The sequence below is a fragment of the Oryctolagus cuniculus genome, chromosome 9 (genome assembly GCF_964237555.1).
Source record: "Oryctolagus cuniculus chromosome 9, mOryCun1.1, whole genome shotgun sequence".
NCBI lineage: Eukaryota > Metazoa > Chordata > Mammalia > Lagomorpha > Leporidae > Oryctolagus > Oryctolagus cuniculus.
The window spans coordinates 103,603,065-103,621,958 of record NC_091440.1 but is presented as its reverse complement, the minus strand read 5'-3'; the positions used below and the strand labels follow the sequence as shown (position 1 = coordinate 103,621,958).

The following is an 18,894-nucleotide window of genomic DNA, read 5'->3' as shown; positions in this document are numbered from 1 at the left end:
TGATCCAGCTCTCTGCTATGGCCTGAGAAAGCAGTGGAAGATGGCCCAACTCCTTGGTCCCTTGCACCCACATTGGAGACCAGGAAGAAGCTCTTGGCTCCTGGCTTTGGATAGGCACAGCTTCAGCCATTGCAGCCATCTGGGGAGTGAACCAGCAGATGGAGGACCTCTCTCTCTCTCTCTCTCTCTCTCTCTTTGCCTCTGCCTCTCTTTAACTCTGGCTTTCAAATAAATAAATAAATCTTTTAAAAAAATAAATCATGGGATATGTACTCTATGAAATACTACACAGAGGTAAAAGAAAAAAAATGAAATCCCATCATTTGCAACAAAATGGATGAACCTGGAAAACATCATACTTAGTGAAATAAGTATGTATGAAATAAGTATTTGTCTTATGACTTATACATACATACTTATACATTCATACATACTTATGAAATACATACTTATGAAATACATACATACTTATGAAATAAGTATGTATGAAATAAGTATTTGTCCCAAAGGGACAAATGCCATATGTTCTCCCTAATCTATGAGAACTAATAGAGTACCTAAAAGAAAATCTGTAGAAGTGAAATTGACACTTTGAGAAGCAATGATTTGAACAGCCCTTGTCTTGACTATCATGGAACAGTTTTTTTGTCTCTTCTTCATACTATTTGTTGAACTCTTTACATAACATAGAGTTAATCATATGTGTATAAAGTCAAATGAAAACAGATCTCAGTAAAAAATAAGAGTGGGAATAAGAGAGGGAGGCAGAAGTTTGTAACTGTGAAACTGTATAGTTCTTCATACATTCCTATGGACCTACTTCTAAGGGTACAGTTCTAAAACTTGCGAGGGGACCCCAAATCACATTAGGCTGGGTGGTAAAAATGCCATATTAAGTGTTAAAGTGACTATAATAAGTGTTAAAGTGATCATATAGATAGGATTAAGTGTTAAAGGGATCATATAAATAATATCAAGTGTCTGGTAATAATAATAGATAGAATTAAAAAGGAGAGAATGTTCCAACATGGGAAGCAGTCCACACAGCAGACTTACAGAATGACAATAGCTCTAAACAGCACTCTGACCTTGGAATCAGCCCTTAAGGCATCTGGTCTGGCTAAAAAGCCCATGAGAGCACTTCAAGCATGGAAAGGCAAGATACTGTGGCAAAAAATGTCCTACATAAAAGATCTCTGTGAGAGAGACCCCAGTGGAAAGAAGTGGCCATCAAAGAAGGATGTACTTTTCTCTGAATGGAGAGAACTTCCACTTTGCTTATCACCTTGTCTAAATACTGACAGAGAATGTGGATTCAAAATGCTTCCAATAGCCTTTGCAGCTCATGTCAAGAGCCTTGGGTGATCACTGACATCATACATAAGAGTGTTAATTGTTTTTTCTCTTTTTTTATTTTTTTATTTTTTATTATTTTTTTTTTTTTGACAGGCAGAGTGGACAGTGAGAGAGACAGAGAGACAGAGAGAAAGGTCTTCCTTTGCTGTTGGTTCCCCCTCCAATGGCTGCTGCGGCCGGCACATCGCACTGATCCAAAGTCAGAAGCCAGGTGCTTCTCCTGGTCTCCCATGCCGGTGCAGGGCCCAAGCACTTGGGCCATCCTCCACTGCACTCCTGGGCCATAGCAGAGAGCTGAACTGGAAGAGGGGCAACCGGGACAGAATCCGGCGCCCCAACTGGGACTAGAATCCGGTGTGCCAGCACCGCAGGCGGAGGATTAGCCTATTGAGCTGCGGCGCCAGCCAAGAGTGTTAATTGTTAAATTAACAACAGTCATCACTGTGCACTAACTCCCCATGCAGGACCTCTGTCCTCAATGAATTGTGAGAGTTAATTGTAAAACTAGTTCTCAAACAGTTTGTGTGTGTGTGTGTGTGTTGTGTGTGTAAATTGTTGAAATCTTTATTTAGTATAGAGTTGTTCTTCTGTGTACAAAATTAATTGAAAATGAATCTTAATGGAGAATGGGATTGGCAAGGGGAGAGGGAACAGGAAGAGTGGTGGGAGTGTGGGTGGGAGGGCGAGTATGGGGGGAAGAATCACTGTATTCCTAAAGTTGTACTTGTGAAATTTGTACTCATTAAATAAAAGGCTTCTTGGGGGGGAGGTAGTGCAATTGCAGAGCCTGAGCCAGTGAATGGGTCAGCACATTACATGACTGTCACCTATGACACGAGACACACGCACCCTTGTCCAAAACCAGCAGAACCCAGACACCACTCGCATAGATGCCAGGAAGGGGAGGATTGCCATCTGAGACATCTGGGTGGGGCAGCTGGCCTCATGGGGCACCACTGCGTGACAGAAGCTAAATATGTGACCCATAAGAGCAATGGTGAGGCCAGGGCATCATTTAGTTCAAGGGACAGAATTTTCTAGAAAAACATCACTGCATTCTCCATTGGATGCTCACAGCACTACTCTTGGCCAGGAAAAGCTCTCATGGTGGTTATTTTTTTCTTTGTTTACCCAAACAACTACATATGGAATTTTGAGATAGTTGCTTCAAAAGTTAAAATTAAAAAAAAAAAAACTTACATTAATATAAGGGCATTTCCAAAATTTCATGGAAAATGAAATTAAAAGGTAAATTTCTTTTTTGCAAAACATAATGTTGAAATCCCTGCCTTTTTGCATAATACACATTTTCCATGACATTTTTCAAGAGCCCCCCTTCATACATACCCTCATGTTAAAGATGAAGAATGTCACACCTGCACAGATCTCTCACATGTAAGGCATTATTTTCTGCCAGAGCCCAGGCTAGGTATTACCCTGGCCTTTGGGTTTCCTTCCACCACCATCCACACCTTCCCCAGCATCTACTCCCTTTAATCTACTATATGCCATAGCCAAATTTTCACACTTGCAGCAAAACCAAAGGCAGGGTGTGTGGGTAGCACTGAAATAAAAAAAAAAATAAACAGATCATTTTTGCCATCTGGGAAACTCATTGGAGAGACAGACTGAGGTGATCGGCGAAGAGCAAACTGGAAATCATTGTCAGCAATGAGCAGGGCAGAAGCAGCCAAGACACTGCAGTACCAGGATCACCAGGGTCACCCAGCAGTGCCAGCATCACCCTGCCTTGTCTTGGGTGTCTTCACTCACTGCATTGCCTGGAGCTTTCAACTTCTTGAAGACTACAAACACTGTGCTAAGAGATGATACTTACGTCATGAAGAGGGTAGGCAGCCTCATAGATATTGTTCGCGATCAGAGAGTTAATACCTACAGGAAGAAAGGAAGATGGAAAAAGTAACCAGAGAGCAAGCGTTTCTCAGCCCTCTTGTGGAGTTTTGTTGCTGTTGTTTAAGATTTTTCATTCTATTTGAAAGGCAGAGAGACGGAGAAACAAGAGATCTACCATCTGCTGGTTCTCTCCCCAAATGTCTGCAACAACCAGAGCTGGGCCAGGCTGCAACCAGGGCCCAGGAACTCCAGCCTGGTCTCCCACACAGCTGGCAGTGGCCCAAGTTCTTGAGCTATCACCTGCCTCCCAGGTGCACATTAGCAGGAAGCTGGACTCTGGGAGCAGAGCTGGCACCCCAGCCTAGGCACTGTGACATGGGACATGGGTAACCCAGCTACAGCTTAACAGCGGCACCCTACTCCCTCCTCTCCCTTCTTTTTTTGATAAATATTAAATCTTCACCTACCTCCCAGCAGAGAATCACTCCACTCTCATTTACTCTTATGTCCTTCCCAGTCTAGAAATCTTTAAGTTTTAATTCTTAGTCTAAGAATAGTACTTTTCCATGCAAAAGTATGTTTTAATATCAAATATGCTCTCTCAAACTTCATATTCCTCCTGTCCCCAAAAAGTCAGCCCACCACTGCCCATCAAGCCTCGAGCACGCCCAGGCCATCACCACGAGCATAGTCAGCATTTGAGAGTCTCTGTGTTCAGGGACGGCTCAGGAGGGGGTGTGTGGGTAACTCTAATGGTGACCACAATATCCCAGCACACTTGGTGGGATCCCCTTTCTCACATTCCCTATTCCTACACCAGGTGGTATGACTTCCTGTCTGTAACCTGCCCCGGGTAGTAGGCTCAGCAGGACCTGAGTTCTCAAACTGTGGCCTGCAGAGCCCTGGGAGTCCCCACGACCCTCTCTGTGGGTTCCTTGAGGTCCAAACTGTTTTTATATGAGAAGCAAGACATGACTTGCTCTCCTGCCCTTATTCTCTCATAAGTGGACAGTGGGGTTTTGTACCATTGTGATGACATCATGCCCCGACGGCTCGTGGAGTGTGTGTCTATGCATTCTTGTGCTTTAAACACTCCGTTTTAACCTAGAACACAATAAATACTGACGGAGGAAACCCACTGACACAAAAGGTCTTTGGGAGCTCCTGATAAAAGTGTGAAGGTGCCCTGAGACCAACAAGTGTGAAAACTGTAAAACAAGGGGTTGAGGCTGTAGTCCCAACAGCACCTGACACCCCTCGCACACAGCACATCCTCCTAAATGAGTGTGAAATGCACAAAAGGCCCTGTGCCTCTGGCTCCAGTGAACTCACAACACAGAACCTCCTGCTCAGCACAAAGCTACTGGATGTGCCTGTTTCAGCCTTGGTTTGATTCAGAGACTACGCAGCGGCCTCTGCGTTCTGTCCGAGGAGGGACTGTCTGGCCCAGGTCCATGCCGTCCAGATGGCAGGCATGTTACCTCACCAACTCAGGGAACCAAACACCTTGCTCCACCCGGACACGCAGGTGATCAGCGAGAAGGTGGGGGCCGGGGAAGTTTCTGGTACACAGAGATTTCCCTTGTCCCACACACACATTCCGCCCTGAACCATTCTTTCCAGAAAAGCTAGAGACAGCAGTGCGATGAGGAGATCACTGGATTTCAGAGGGGAAGACATATGACGTCCAAATGCATTGTGCAGCTCTGGGTAAACAACAAGATTGGGTGACAAATCTAGACAACTTTTACTCATTAAAATCCGTGGCTTTCCACCCCCCCTTCCCTCCCAAGTGCTCAGGGGTTCTGGAAGATGCCCCTATCAGCCTCCTCTTCTTCAAACCTTGTCCTGATTGGCCATAGCTACAGTCCTGATTGGCGACTGTGGCAGGATACAGGATGCTCCACAGAGACCACACCCTGGACCCCACGTGGGAGCAGGCTGCAGGGGCCACTCGGTGGACCGGTAGACGTGGTCACCCTTCCAGTGAGCTGAATGCTGACGGCTTTGGTGCGGCTGCATCACCCAAGAGCCAGCGGCCTTTGCCAACTTTAAGTTCCCTCCTTGGCATGAACATAAAACATGAGAAGTGGCTTTGGGGGGGTGGGGGGTGAGAGGATTGGAAGGCGAGGAAAGGGAGTGCGGAAGGGGGAGGGGCCCTGGAGAGGCTTGGCGGGCTGCAGATTTGTTTTACTCACAAGACTACAATTTCACTCTGAGCACCATTAATCAGTTCAAGAGCCACATCCACAGCAACATGAAGCCACCCTCCAAGAATCAAAGGGAGGGGTCTCAAGTCAGGAGGGGGCTGGGCTGGGCGGGGGCAGTTCAAAGCTACAGAAAGTGCTGTCAACATGGATAGAGGGTGAAGCATCCCAGGCAGGTGGGACCCCAGCTAGATAGCACCCCAGGAATCACTCACACCCCACGACTACCGCAGCAGCTGCGTAGCCCCAAGACGGTCCCAGGACGGTGTGGAGAAAGTTAAACAGGTGTTCCACCTACTTAGCTCTCCTGCTCATTCTCAGCTTTGCTCAGCACAGTAGCCAAGCATCTGGAAGCAGTAGACTGACGACCTGAACTCCTGGGTCCGGCTGCCAGATTCTTCCAGAGACCTCAAACCCCAGGGCTTCCAATGCTCTGCTCCTATCCCTACCTCAAATAGAGCTTTCTCTGTGCATCGCACAGCCCAGCCCGCCACGGTGCTCACTTCACTTCTAAGACATTGTTTGGCATCTCCCAAAGGTCTTCCAGGCTCCTGGGTCGGAGGACTCCCCGCTCTGGCCCGAATCTCTCAGGACGCTCGGTTCCCCGGGTGGGCACACAGGAAGGAGTGCCCAGCGCTGTGAGCACAGTTAACTCAGCACCTCTCCCTGTGTAGCAGGGGCACCCACAGAGTTCCTCCCTCCTTTGTCTGGCATCTTCTGCTGGTGAAGAAACTTGAAACTCTGGCTGATTACTCTGCTGCCTAAGGCAGGAAGCCCCGCAAAATGGTCCCTTGCCTTGGAGCAAAGATTCAGGTTGGAAACCTGAGTTGTCCTGACAGGAAACCAGAGCCCGTGAGTGATGCAATGGAATGTTTCTCTGTCACCCGTGGCTGCGTACCTCCTACCTGGTCCCTGGAAGGTATCATGTGAGCAGTCCCACTCAGTGGCTGCTGGGGGAAGAGCAAGCAGAGTTCCTGAGGGCTGGCAAGGGGAAGGGGGAGGGGAACTGCAAAGGGACAGCTCATCACAACCTCACCCAAGAACAGGCATCGCCTTGGCCTGGAGCTTCACCCACAGAGTTCAGAAACCAAGATCCTACCCCCAAACAAGCATGGAAATCAGTTTGAAAGGAAAAGAAAATAATCAAACGTGGTTTTTTTTTTTTTTAAAAAGAGTCTCTGCTTTGAAAATTGAAATTCTGATTTTTTTCCTTTCTTTTCAGCAAAAATGGGCTAATTGGTTCCATCGTGTGCCATCCATCTGGCCATAATGGGAACGCTTTCTTCTTCAGGATCACATACATATTCTCTCCTCTCTGCTCTAGACCTGGGGAGAAAGTGGGATACCCAACCTTTTGTCCCTGGCCTCCCAGGATGGGGCCCAAGGAGAAGGTGCTGAGAACATTTTCCCTCCCGTCTCCCCAGAGAGAAGCTGGGATGCGGTTCAAACACAGCACAGCCCCCCGAGGCCTTTCAGCATCCCCCAAATTTCCATGTGCATCCCTGCTGCCCCTGCCCAAGTAATTCAGACCTGTTGCTTAGCCCCCAAGTCCCAAAGGAAGGGCTGTGCCTCCTGCTTGCCCAGCCCGGACACAGCTGGTGCAGCCTGAGCCCAGTAACACCCAGAGAGAGTTCACAGCCAAGAAGCAGGACCAGGGCAGGCTCGGTCTGAGGCAATGATACCTGAAAATATGCACTCGCCTCACAAAACCCGAGGCCTGGCATTTCGTTTCAGAGACCTCTCCCGTTTCCTGGACACAACGGAACAAGCAAAGCCTAGGAGTTTACGGCCTGCCTCCCGGTCTCCTTCCTCTGCAAGGGCTGCTGGGTGACAGGGATGACAGCTCCACGCCCTCCAGGCCAGACCTAAAGGCAATCTCCGTCCACTGGGACGGGCACTTGGAGCAATGGTGCCGGAGTCCCGGGCTCCCATTTGGTTTTGATTCCCCCGAAGAACAGGGCCCAGCGTGCTTGGCGTTCCGCTTTCATCCCTGCGCTCCAGCCGGACTCAAATCTAAACCAGAGCCCCCAGACGGTGCGTTTAAGAGAGACTATATTTACCCATCACCAAATTGTCTTGACGTGTGCTTAATTACTTAAATGCCTTTAATCCCAAGGCTTTTCTTCTAACAAAATATAAACCAGCTCAGCTGGATGAATGATAAACCAGATGTTTACAACATACAACATGGCCTGGCTTCGGTCAATATAATTAAGACATCGTCTCTGGCGTGGGAGGGGCCATGCCCAATGCAAATACCCTGACACGAAAATGTCCATGAAAAGGCAGCTCCATTAATCTGTAATTTTCTGTCCATGGAAAGGCAATAATACCTTCCAGATGAAGGGGCAAGAAAGGTGTGTGTCCCCCTCTCCCATGGTCAAGGGGGCTGAAGTTCCTTGCATGTGATGTGCACTTGACAGCCGTTTCATGATGGAGCAAAGTCCCAGCCTGACCTCAGGCAACCTGACCTCAGGCAACATGACATTGATTAAGGAGGCAGCACAGGGCTGGACCACGATTGTGATCACTCACACGCCTCTATCTTCATGCAGAAGCCAAACTCACAGGCAGTTTTAGGCTCTGAACATTGTGTGCGCCCCAGTGCAGAGCCCTTCACTTCCAGGGGCAAATACGAGGGAGCGGTTGAGTGGTCCCTCCTGGAGGTCATGGAGACCTGCAGAGTCAGAAGTGAGAGCATCACCCAACACCAGTACACCTGGACATTTTCCAGGCCAACTCTCTTTGCTTTGTATTTAGATAGTAATTCTAACCCCTGCCAAAACAGATGAGGAGAGGAGGGGAGGGGAAGGGAGGGGAGGGGAGGGGAGGAAGACAAGGAGGGAGGACAAGGGACCCAGCTGCTGCTGGCTGGGTCATAAGGCTCTGAATGCTGAGTATCCCTATAACAAATTAGAAAAATAACAAAAAAAAGTTCGGCCCTTCTCTCGTAGATTTGGTTACCTTTGGGTACTGAGGAAAATCAATAGTCAAACCCCCAGGAGGCAAAACACTTTGCAATATTCTTCATGTTGCCAAATATGAGTACGTCAAGAAGCCTTTAACAGCCCACCCTATCTCTACCTTACCTCTCTGTTTAGCTGACTTCAGGGTTCCTAAGAACCTAGGTAAGTTGTAAAAGCACAGATCCTGGGGGTGGACATTTGGCTTTTTTTTTTTTTTGACAGGCAGAGTGGACAGTGAGAGAGAGAGACAGAGAGAAAGGTCTTCCTTTGCTGTTGGTTCACCCTCCAATGGTCGCCGCAGCTGGCGTGCTGTGGCCAGCGCACCGCGCTGATCCGATGGCAGGAGCCAGGTGCTTCTCCTAGTCTCCCATGGGGTGCAGGGCCCAAGCACTTGGGCCATCCTCCACTGCACTCCCTGGCCACAGCAGAGAGCTGGCCTGGAAGAGGGGCAACCGGGACAGAATCTGGACAGAATCTGACAGAACCCGCTGCTCTGAGTCCTGTTTTTCCCTTTCACTGTGACTGTCTACTCCTATCCTCTCTGGAGTTCACGGCCGTCCTGCAACCTCAAGTCCTGGCCAGAGCTCCAGAACCTGATCTCTGGAAACTCACAGGAAAGTGAGACTTCTCTTGGGGAACAAGAGCTCCTACATAAAGACCAGGTCGGGGCTGGTGCTGTGCCATAGCCGGTTAAAGCCATGGCCGGCAGTGCTGGCATCCCATATGGACGCTGGTTCGTGCACGTCCTGGCTGCTCCACTTCTGATACAGCTCCCTGTTAATGTGCCTGGGAAAGCAGCAGAAGATGACCCAAGTCCTTGGGCTCCTGAACCCACATGGGAAACCCAGACAAAGCCTCTGGTTCCTGGCCCCTGGCTTCAGCCGGGCCCCGTCGTTGCGGCCATTTGGGGAATGAACCAGTGGATGGAAGCTCTCTCTCTGTCTCCCCTTCTCTCTCCATAAACTCTTTCAAACAAAGTTTTTTAGATTTTTTTTTTATAAAAAAGACCATGTGGCTCCTCTGAATCACAGAGTCTAGAGGTACCCACCTGTTTGATGGGTGGGAGTATGGAGAGCGTGCCCAGAGCTAGAACAGCACAGCTTATTCGTCCCAGAGCTGGCCCGGGTCCCCACTCCTCTAGCCTTGCCAGGCATGTGCCCAGCTTCCATTTTCTCCTTCTAGATACACTCTGCACCCAGCCCTCTCTGTTGCTGGCTTCCTACTTCGTTCTGCAAGTCAGAGGCAGAAGGAGAGATTTAGATCCGACCTTCTGCCTGAACAGTCACCAGCTCAGCACCCCTGCTCTGCCCAGGTCTGTCCTTGTGGGTCTGGGGATGGTAAGAGCACTGTAACTGCCTACTCCGTGTTACTCTACCATCCCTGGCACTCCCAACTCCCCATCTACCCCCTTGTAAATGGTCGTTCTCTTTCTGCCTCCTGGAATATCCTAATTTGAGTGTGCCATTTGTTCCTGTTGGAACCCTGCCTGGTTGTCTGGGAATGCCACCCTTTCGTCTCCTGTATTATTGGCTCTCCTTGCCTGGATCTCTCTTCCCAGACAGCCACGCGGCTGCCCCCTCTTCTCCTAGGGCGTCACCTCCTCAGGAAGTCTTTCTCTGATTATCCGCACCTACACCACCCGCACTCCCACTTCACCTCTGCCACCTGCCCTTGCTCTGTTCTTCCACTCTGACACTTACCCCTATGTGACATGCTACCCAGTTTACACATTCACTGGCTCATTTTTATGTCTCCCATCACTACAATGTCCTATAAAAGAAGTGATCTGTGGCTGTTTGATTCACTAGTCTATTTCCCAAATCTGGGCTATGAATGACACATAATAGGTGCTGGATAAACATTTGCTGAATGAACAAATGGATGTTACTTTGGGAAGACTTCAGCTTCCACCTTCTCTGGGAAACCTTTCCCAATGACATCAGCCATTTTATTCATTGATTGACTTCAAGAGCACTGAAGGCAGATCAAGACATTGGGGTTCCAGGGCTGGCTCTCAGTCCCTGCAGCATGCCAGTTTCTCTCTGTGTGCTGTGAAATTAGTTCACATCTGTGAAGCTTCTTTGCTTGGTACTTTAAAGGATCGGACGAGATCATGAGCATGAAAGGGCTTTGAAAAGCACACAACTATACATGCGCAAGTCCTTGATGTGTTGTTACACTGATATTTCTAGCGAGATCTCTTATCTGGTCATCTCAGTTCTCAGAAGGAAGAAAATGTGTCTACACACAGCAATTGTAGATCTCACGGCCCCCATTCCCAAATGTTAGGTAACTGATTCACACTAGAATCCCCAGAGCCTCCTTTGCTCTCACTTTACCTAAAATTCCAATGAGATCATTTTTCTGTCTCCCAAATTGCAAAACAAAACTAAAATAGCAGAATTCAGGGAGGAAGGTTAGCAGAGTCAAGAAATCAGAGCAGTGCAGCATCTGGCCTACTGCTCAAGATGCTAATTAAGACATCCGTGCCCGCTTTCAGAGCGCATGCCTTTAATCTCCTGACTCCAGCTTCCTGCTAACACAGACCCTGATGGCAGAGGCGATGGCTCAAGTTGCTGCTACCCACGTGGGAGACCTGGATTAAGTTCCCAGTTCACAGCCACTGCAGGTATTTCGGGAAGTCAATCAGCAGATGGGAACTCTCTGTCTCTCCACCTCTCAAATAAATAAAATTAGACATTTTTAAAGCCTTATATTCTTAGTGATGATTAGGAATCAACTAGAAAATTTACATATGCATTTATACAGAGAATATATGTAGATGTAGTCTACATAAGAAAACAAGAGATTGAGCCAGCCCCATGGCATAGTGTGTTGGCCATCCACCTGTGGCTTCAGCTTCCTATATGGGCACCGGTTCAAGTCCCAGCTGCTCCTCTTCCGATCCAGCTTCCTACTGATGGCCTGGGAAACAGTGGAGGATGGTCCAAGTGCTTGGGCCCCTGCACCCATGTGGGAGACCTCCAGATTGGCTCAGCTCCAGCCATTGCAGCCATTTGGGGAGTGAACCAGTGGATGGAAGACCTTTCTCTCTCTCTCCGTTTCTTCCTCTCTCTGTCTATAACTCTACCACTCAAGTAACCAAATAAATCCTAAAAGGAAGAACTTGCATGATAGGCTTTGGGAAGCTTTCTATACAAAAAGATGTGCCTGCAGCTGGTGAGAACTACATGACTGATCACGTGCCCCTTCCCACCCAGCTGTGGAAACCAGAGGAACCCACAGTTTTAGTATTTGTCCTCTACTTCTTTCCTGCCTAATTTTGGCATTCTATGTTAATTTGTGTCTTTACCAGTTCTTATTTTTAATTTACTAGCATATTATGTTTTTACTGCTTTTCTTGTAAGCCACTTTACATGGAATAAGGCAGGAACACAAATTTATACCACTTACAACTTGTGTGGAGGTTAGTGCTTCGCAAAATGGGCTTTTAATAAAAATGTATTGTCTGGGGCCAGCACTGTGGTGCAACTGGTAAGCCACAACTGGAATGCCAGCATCTCATATCAAAGTACGGGTTCAAGTCCCAAATTCTCCACTTCAGACCCAGCTCCCTATTGATGCACATGGGAAGGCAGCAGAAGATGGTTCAAGTGCTTGGGGTCCTTGCCATCCACCTGGGAGACCCAAATGGAGTTCCTGACCCCTGGCTTTAGCCTAACCTCAACCCCAGCTATTGTGGACATTTGGGGAGTGAACTAATGCATCAGTAGATGGAAGACAGTCTCTCTCTCTCTCTCTCTGTCTCTTTCTCTCACCATCTTTCAAATAAATAAGTAAATCTTTAAAAAAAAAAAAGTATTGTCTACAAAGAAAAAAGTGATAACACCAACCAACCCATATTATGTATGAATTATTATTATCTTTGTTATATTTTCTATGTTCTAATTTCTTAATTGGGTACAAGGGAGAAACGAATAAAGCTTTGTAATTTGGCCACAGAAGTAATGACCATAGAAAAGGTAACTTGGAGAGTGAGGGATCAATTGAAAATCTTACAATTCCAAATACAAGCCTGCTCTCCCTGGTTCTCTTTGTTTTATGAGGCAAAAATTCCCTGAAGGAATCAAAGCCAAGCGTAGCCATTTGCACTTCTCTCCTCCACTTATAAAACCAGGAAGAAGAGCAATAAAATCTAAATTCACCCCATGCTCAAAGGCCCAGATTACCTTGAGACCACGTGGTATTACCACATTCCCCACTCCTTCTGATTTTCTAAGTAAGATTTGTAAGTTAGCCAAAGAGCTGAATTTAGCCAAAGAGCTGTGATTTTCACAGACGGCAGTCAAACCCCTGGAAAACTAGCCTTGGGTTGCATCTTTGCTGATATGCAGAGCGATTAGGTCATGGGTTGCTTATTACAGAACGTGGGTCATCAGCCACTGCTGTGGAATTAACAGACCTGGAGGCTCCTCATCTAGCATCATTCTTAGCTCACAGCATCTCCCAAATAGTGGAAATGGAACCGAAGCAAAGGTATCCAAACTCTAGACACAACTCCCTGTCCTCTTTGTGCCCATTCTGCAATTGGAGGTGATGATCTCTATTCTTCTGGGAGCTATGAAACTAATATTAGGTGTGTCCATGGAAGCTCACTGCTCCTCCCACCATGCTCCTGTTGCACACCATGTGTGTCTCCCTTACAGCACCTGCCACATTATCTCATAATTACCTGTTTACACGTTGGTCTGCACGGCTACTAACTAAGAGTACCCTGAGAGTGGAAGTTGGCTCAAATTCATCCTGGCATCTTTCAGTTTCTATAATATCATTTGATACATAGCAGGTGCGTGGTAAGTGTTTTTTGAATGCCAAGAAGAACAGACAAATTTTTTAACACTATTGAACAAGAATGACAAAATGTTAATGATGTTTGACTTTGAGATATCTCTTCTCTCTCTCTCTCTCTCTCTCTCTCTCTGTCTGTCTCTCTCTCTCTCTCTCTCTCTCACACACACACACACACATACACACACACATTTTCTGCAAAGGAAAAATGTCACAAAACTTTCATTGTTACAACAGAGGACTTCCAGTGACCTTCCAACAATCTGTAGAATGTCCTCCCAATGGTCTCTCACTTTTTTTTTTTTTTTTGACAGGCAGAGTGGACAGTGAGAGAAAGAGACAAAGAGAAAGGTCTTCCTTTGCTGTTGGTTCACCCTCCAATGGCCGCCGCGGCCGGCGCGCTGCGGCCGGCGCACCGCGCTGATCCAAAGGCAGGAGCCAGGTACTTATCCTGGTCTCCCATGGGGTGCAGGGCCTAAGCACTTGGGCCATCCTCCACTGCACTCCCGGGCCACAGCAGAGAGCTGGCCTGGAAGAGGGGCAACCAGGACAGAATCCGGCGCCCCAACCGGGACTAGAACCCGGTGTGCTGGCACCGCAAGGCGGAGGATTAGCCTAGTGAGCTGCGGCGCCAGCCCTCTCACTTTCTTTTAAGGACTCTAGTTTACAAAAACTTCCAAGATGACATATTAATATCCCCCACATTACATAAAGACCATGAAATATAGGGGGGGAGAAAGTCACCAGTAATATCCGAGGCACCAATTTAAGCCAACTGGAGAGACTGTGAGAGATTAAAAGTCAGATTGATGGAACAGAAAAATGGGACAATCAAGAAGCAAGGATAAATTTAAGAAATTTGAGAGAGGGGCTGGAGCCGTGGCTCACTTGGTTAATCCTCCGCCTGTGGCGCTGGCATCCCATTTGGGCGCTGGGTTCTAGTTCCGGTTGCTCTTCCAGTCCAGCTCTCTGCTGTGGCCCTGGAGGGCAGTGGAGGATGGCCCAAGTGCTTGGGCCCTGCACCCCATGGGAGACCAGGAGGAAGCACCTGGCTCCTGGCTTCGGATCGGTGCAGCACGCCGGCCATAGCAGCCATTTGGGGGTTGAACCAACGGAAGGGAGATCTTTCTCTCTGTCTCTCTCTCTCTCACTGTCTCTGACTCTACCTGTCAAATAAAAAAAGAAAAACAAAGAAATTTGAGAGAAATTCTGAGAAAACACAAAGTACACGCTAAGACCTCATAACTCATCTGCTTGTCCTGGGGACAAAATGAGTGCTCAGCGTGAGGACCCCGGTCTGCTGCGTGGACTTGAGCTGTGCTAACTTCCTCACTCACCCACCCTTGCCTCAGCACCACTGTGTTCCAGACGAACGGCAGCACACGGAAGCTTCCTTTCTGTTTTAATTGGAGTGTCATTTGGAATTGTGTAGCAAGATGCATACATCAAAGCAAAAGTATACATAATTGCTCCCTTGAGAAATTAAGCATTTTTCTAAAACTCTGAACACCATGCAAAAACCTGTTCTTGCTCCTTCTTCAGCACTGCTCCCCTGGTTCTAAAGCAGCAATGGAGCCCCACAGACATTCTCGACGATCGCTTCCGTCCCTGCTACTATTCCTCAGCTCAACTGCCCAGCAGACTGCACTCAGAGGACGCTGGCTCTTTTCATCTCACAGTTGCCCCCAAAGCCAAAGATCTGCCCCCGCAGAGGGTGCTCTGAAGGCAGCTGTTCTAGAGGGTTCAAACACTGTTGTGAGGGCAGTGCCTGGGGAATGACGCCCTCGTGGCGAGGAGGCATGTGAGTGTGAGTGAGTGTGTGTGACAGTGTGTGTCAGTGAGTGTATGAGTGTGCACGTGAGTGTGTGAAGATGAGTGTGGGTGTGTGTGAGTATGAGAGTGTGGGGGTGTACTGTGAATGAGTATGTGAGTATGTGTATGACTGTGTGTGGGTGTGTGAATATGTGTGTGAAAGAGTAAGTGTAAGGGCCAGCGCTGTGGTGCAGCAGGTTAACGCCCTGGCCTGCAGCGCCAGCATCCCATATAGGCGCCGGTTCGAGTCCCTGCTGCTCCACTTCCAATCCAGCTCCCTGCTGTGACCCGGGAAAGCAGTAGAAGATGCCCCAAGTCCTTGGGCCTTTGCACCCACGTGGGAGACCCAGAAGAAGCTCCTGGCTTCAGATCGGCGCAGCTCCGGCTGTTGCAGCCAACTGGCGAGTGAACCATCGGATGGAAGATTCTCTCTCTCTCTCTCTCTTTCTCTCTCTCTCTCTCTTTCTGCCTCTCTTCTCTCTGTGTAACTCTGACTTTCAAATAAATAAGCAAATCTTTAAAAAAATAATAAGTATATGAGTATGTAAGAGTACGTGAGTGTGTGTATGAGTGTGAGAATATGTGAGTGTGTGTCTATGAGTGTGTATGAGAGTGAGTGCCTATGTGAGTGTGTATGTGTGTGTGTATGTGTGAGAGTTCTGATATATTTCCCCAAAGAGCAGATTCATGGGGTTATGCTCAAAGCTCACATTTTTACCATTGCCATCATATACAAGGACACTTCAAAAAGTTCATGGAAAGTGTAATGAAGTTTATTTTGGTACAAAAATATTTTTGGAAATCCATTCATATGAGGGATCTTTGAAATGCTCATGAAAATGTGTGTTATGAAAAAGCTATGCACGGATTTCAAGATTTTTTTTGTACCAACATATGCTTATCTCTTCATTCCACTTCTGTACTAACTTTCTGAAGTACTCTTATATGTCTTCTACACAATCCTTCAGGATCTAGACTGCCTGCCATGTACCACAAGCTCCCAAATGCCGAGATTCCTGCTTCAAAGATATTTCTTCCAATACACTTTAGATACAAACCACAAGGCAAACAGATCCAGCAGATATGGGGACAAGAACGTGGGACTGAGAAGAAGCACAGTCAGTCTCTGTCATCGCTTGTTGTGCTGCCTTAGACAAGTCATTCACTCTCTCTGGGGGCTGAGTTCCTTCGTACACACAGTGAGAAGACTGGGTTTGGGTGTTTGCTATAGCAGTTAAGTCACTGATGGGATGCCCATGTCCCATATCAGATTGCCTGTTGAATATTGGCTACTCTGCTTCCAATACAGCTTCCTGCTCATGCATATCCTGGAAGACAGTGGGGAAAGGCCCAAGTATTCGGGTTCCTGCCACCCACATGAGAGATGTGGATTGAGTCCCAGTCTCGGGGCTTCAGCCTGACCCAGCCCTGAGTGTTGCAGTCATTTGGGGAATGAACCAGCAAATGGAAGATACCTCTCCGCACCCCACCCCATCCCTCTCTGTCTCTCTTTCAAGTAAAATGAGAATAAATGAACAAAATAAACAAGAATGTCAAATTCTTAGGTTAACAACAGGAGTCACTGTGTACTTACTCCTCATGTGGGATCTCTGTCCTTAATGTGTTGTCCAATGTGAATTAATGCTATAACTAATACTGAAACAGTATTTTACACTTTATGTTCTGTGTGGGTGCAAACTGATGAAATCTTTACTTAATATATACTAAATCGATCTCCTGTATATAAAGATAATTGAAAATGAATCTTGATGTGAATGGAATGGGAGAGGGAGCGGGAGATGGGAGGGGTGCGAGTGGGAAGGAAGTTATGGGGGGGGGAAGCCACTGTAATCCATAAACTGTACTTCGGAAATTTAAATTTACTAAATAAGTTTTTAAAAAAGTGAGAAAAGGACCTCCAAGATGCTTTTCATCTTAACATTCAAAAGTACTGGAAACTGAAAAGAGGGGGCCAGTGGAGTAATCAAGGCACAGTGAAAGGTGCAGGTGGCACAGGGAGCAGAGGACAGCAGGGGCCTGGCACAGAGGCTCCAGCAGCTGGGAGGAACCCCAGCCCCACCAAGAAGCCGGGAACCCCTGCTCCTGGAGGCCCAAACCACAGCACTGCCCCGCGGCAGGAGTTGTCTGTTGTGTTCTCTGCTGCCCACCAATGGAGCTGTTGAAAAGGCAGCTCCAGCCCCTGGGGCCCCATCAGCACTCAGCCCAGGAGTCAGGAGGGGGCCTTACCCATGGTGTTGTTGGCTCGAGAACAGGCTGTGCGCTTCAGAATCTCATGCACCTAAGAGGAGACAACAGCAGAGCTGTGAGTGCCTGGGCTGCATGTGTTACCGCCCAGGGGCCGGGACACCCACACGCAGGGAAGGGGAGGCGCAGCATGCCTGAGCTCAGGCACCATGAGCCAAACCCACTCAAACTACACACACGGGTGCCAACACACACGCACACATGCGCACACACACACACATGCACACACACACACACACACACTGTGAACTGACTGCAGGTATAGGAGGTAAGGAAAACAGAGGCAAGTCCAGACAGCGGAGCCCCCTGGAGTGCTGGGGAGAAAGCCCCTGGGTCTAAGAAGGGAACGGCTTGTCTGGGGGCCCAGGGAAGGCAGGGTTCTCCCTGCGAGGTGCTGAGGATGCTGCCTACCCCCTGGCCTCCACCAGCCGTGAGCACATGGGGACAGGACTGCTGGTTGGCCACTGAGCAAGCACAGGTGAGAGCCGGGCCCTTAGCATGGGAACCAGCAGGACAGAGCACCTGCAGGTGCTGGGGGAGGGTTCAAACACTGTTGTGAGGGCAGTGCCTGGGGAACTCCTATGGGTGTTGTTATTTCTCTGGTGGGCTTTTTCTCCCATGTCCCCATCTCGCTCCCTAACCAGAGTATGTCCTGTGCTTCCTCTGCAACTCCAGGTGAGAGAGCAGTTCTGGGCCGGAGCTAGGATCCATGCCCAATGGACAAGCACATTCTACAGCAACCCAGGCCTATGGGGCTTGTGGGAGGGACCCCACTTTCCCATGGGGGAGCAAGTGGTGCTCCCTGCAGAAGATTCAGGGACACAGGTGGGTCAGTGTAAACCTGGCTAGGCAGCGACCGCCTAACGAGCCCAAGCCCGGAACCAGGCCATAAAGGAGAAGGCAGCCATGGGACCCACAGGTGGGCTGCTCAGATGCGGACACAGATGTAGGTGGGCAAGGCCCTCGAACAAAAGCCCAGCGCAGAGCAGAGCTCAGGACAAAGCTCGAGGCTCCTGCTCGCCTTCTCATAGTGTGGCCTGAATTGAGGGACAGGCAGGAAGGGATGCAAGAGACTTCCAGAAGGGGAGATGAAAGCAAGCAGACGTGTTACTCCATCATCATGTACATCCCATATTCCAGTCACAGACCCCGAGCGGGTGGGAAATAAATAGCTTCCAGCAGCAGGAGGCCCAAGCATGTTTAATTCCGCGTATAATATAGTGCTGTAATTCAACGGCAATAATAATCAGGAACAGCATGTCCACGGCGTTGTATTATTTAACAGGCACTTTGCAATTATCGGGTAATCTCCACAACACCCAATAACTCCCCCACAGTCATGGAACTCAAGCCACGGGGAGACTTAATTGGCTTGTAATAGCATCGACCAAGAAAATGGCAAATTTATGCCTTTTTCCACGGAAAGAAAAAGAAAAGCAGACGCCTGTTTTAAGCTTTTCTACAACACTAAGCTAAGGGGCATGTGAGATTTTCTCGCTTGTCCTGCAAGCAAGAGTTACGAGCAAGTGTTCAATGTGACCGCAATGTCCTGTAACTTCCTCTAGTCTCCGGCCCCTTCTTAGATTTCTCCCCTTTCTCATCACCCTGTTGGCTGGGAGGTCCTT

General features: G+C 48.3%; 1 protein-coding gene across 6 annotated transcripts in view; it reads right to left on the bottom strand.

Annotated features, from left to right (window-relative positions):
• ANO2 (anoctamin 2) overlaps window positions 1-18,894 on the bottom strand; it is a 387,627-nt gene that overhangs the window by 250,980 nt on the left and 117,753 nt on the right. For all 6 annotated transcript variants that reach the window (XM_070049342.1, XM_070049346.1, XM_070049344.1 and 3 more), the window contains 2 exons: window positions 17,252-17,303; window positions 3,194-3,249 (listed from right to left, as the gene is read on the bottom strand). In XM_070049342.1, coding sequence (XP_069905443.1) covers window positions 3,194-3,249; window positions 17,252-17,303 — 108 coding nt within the window. The remainder of the gene's footprint in view (window positions 1-3,193; window positions 3,250-17,251; window positions 17,304-18,894) is intronic.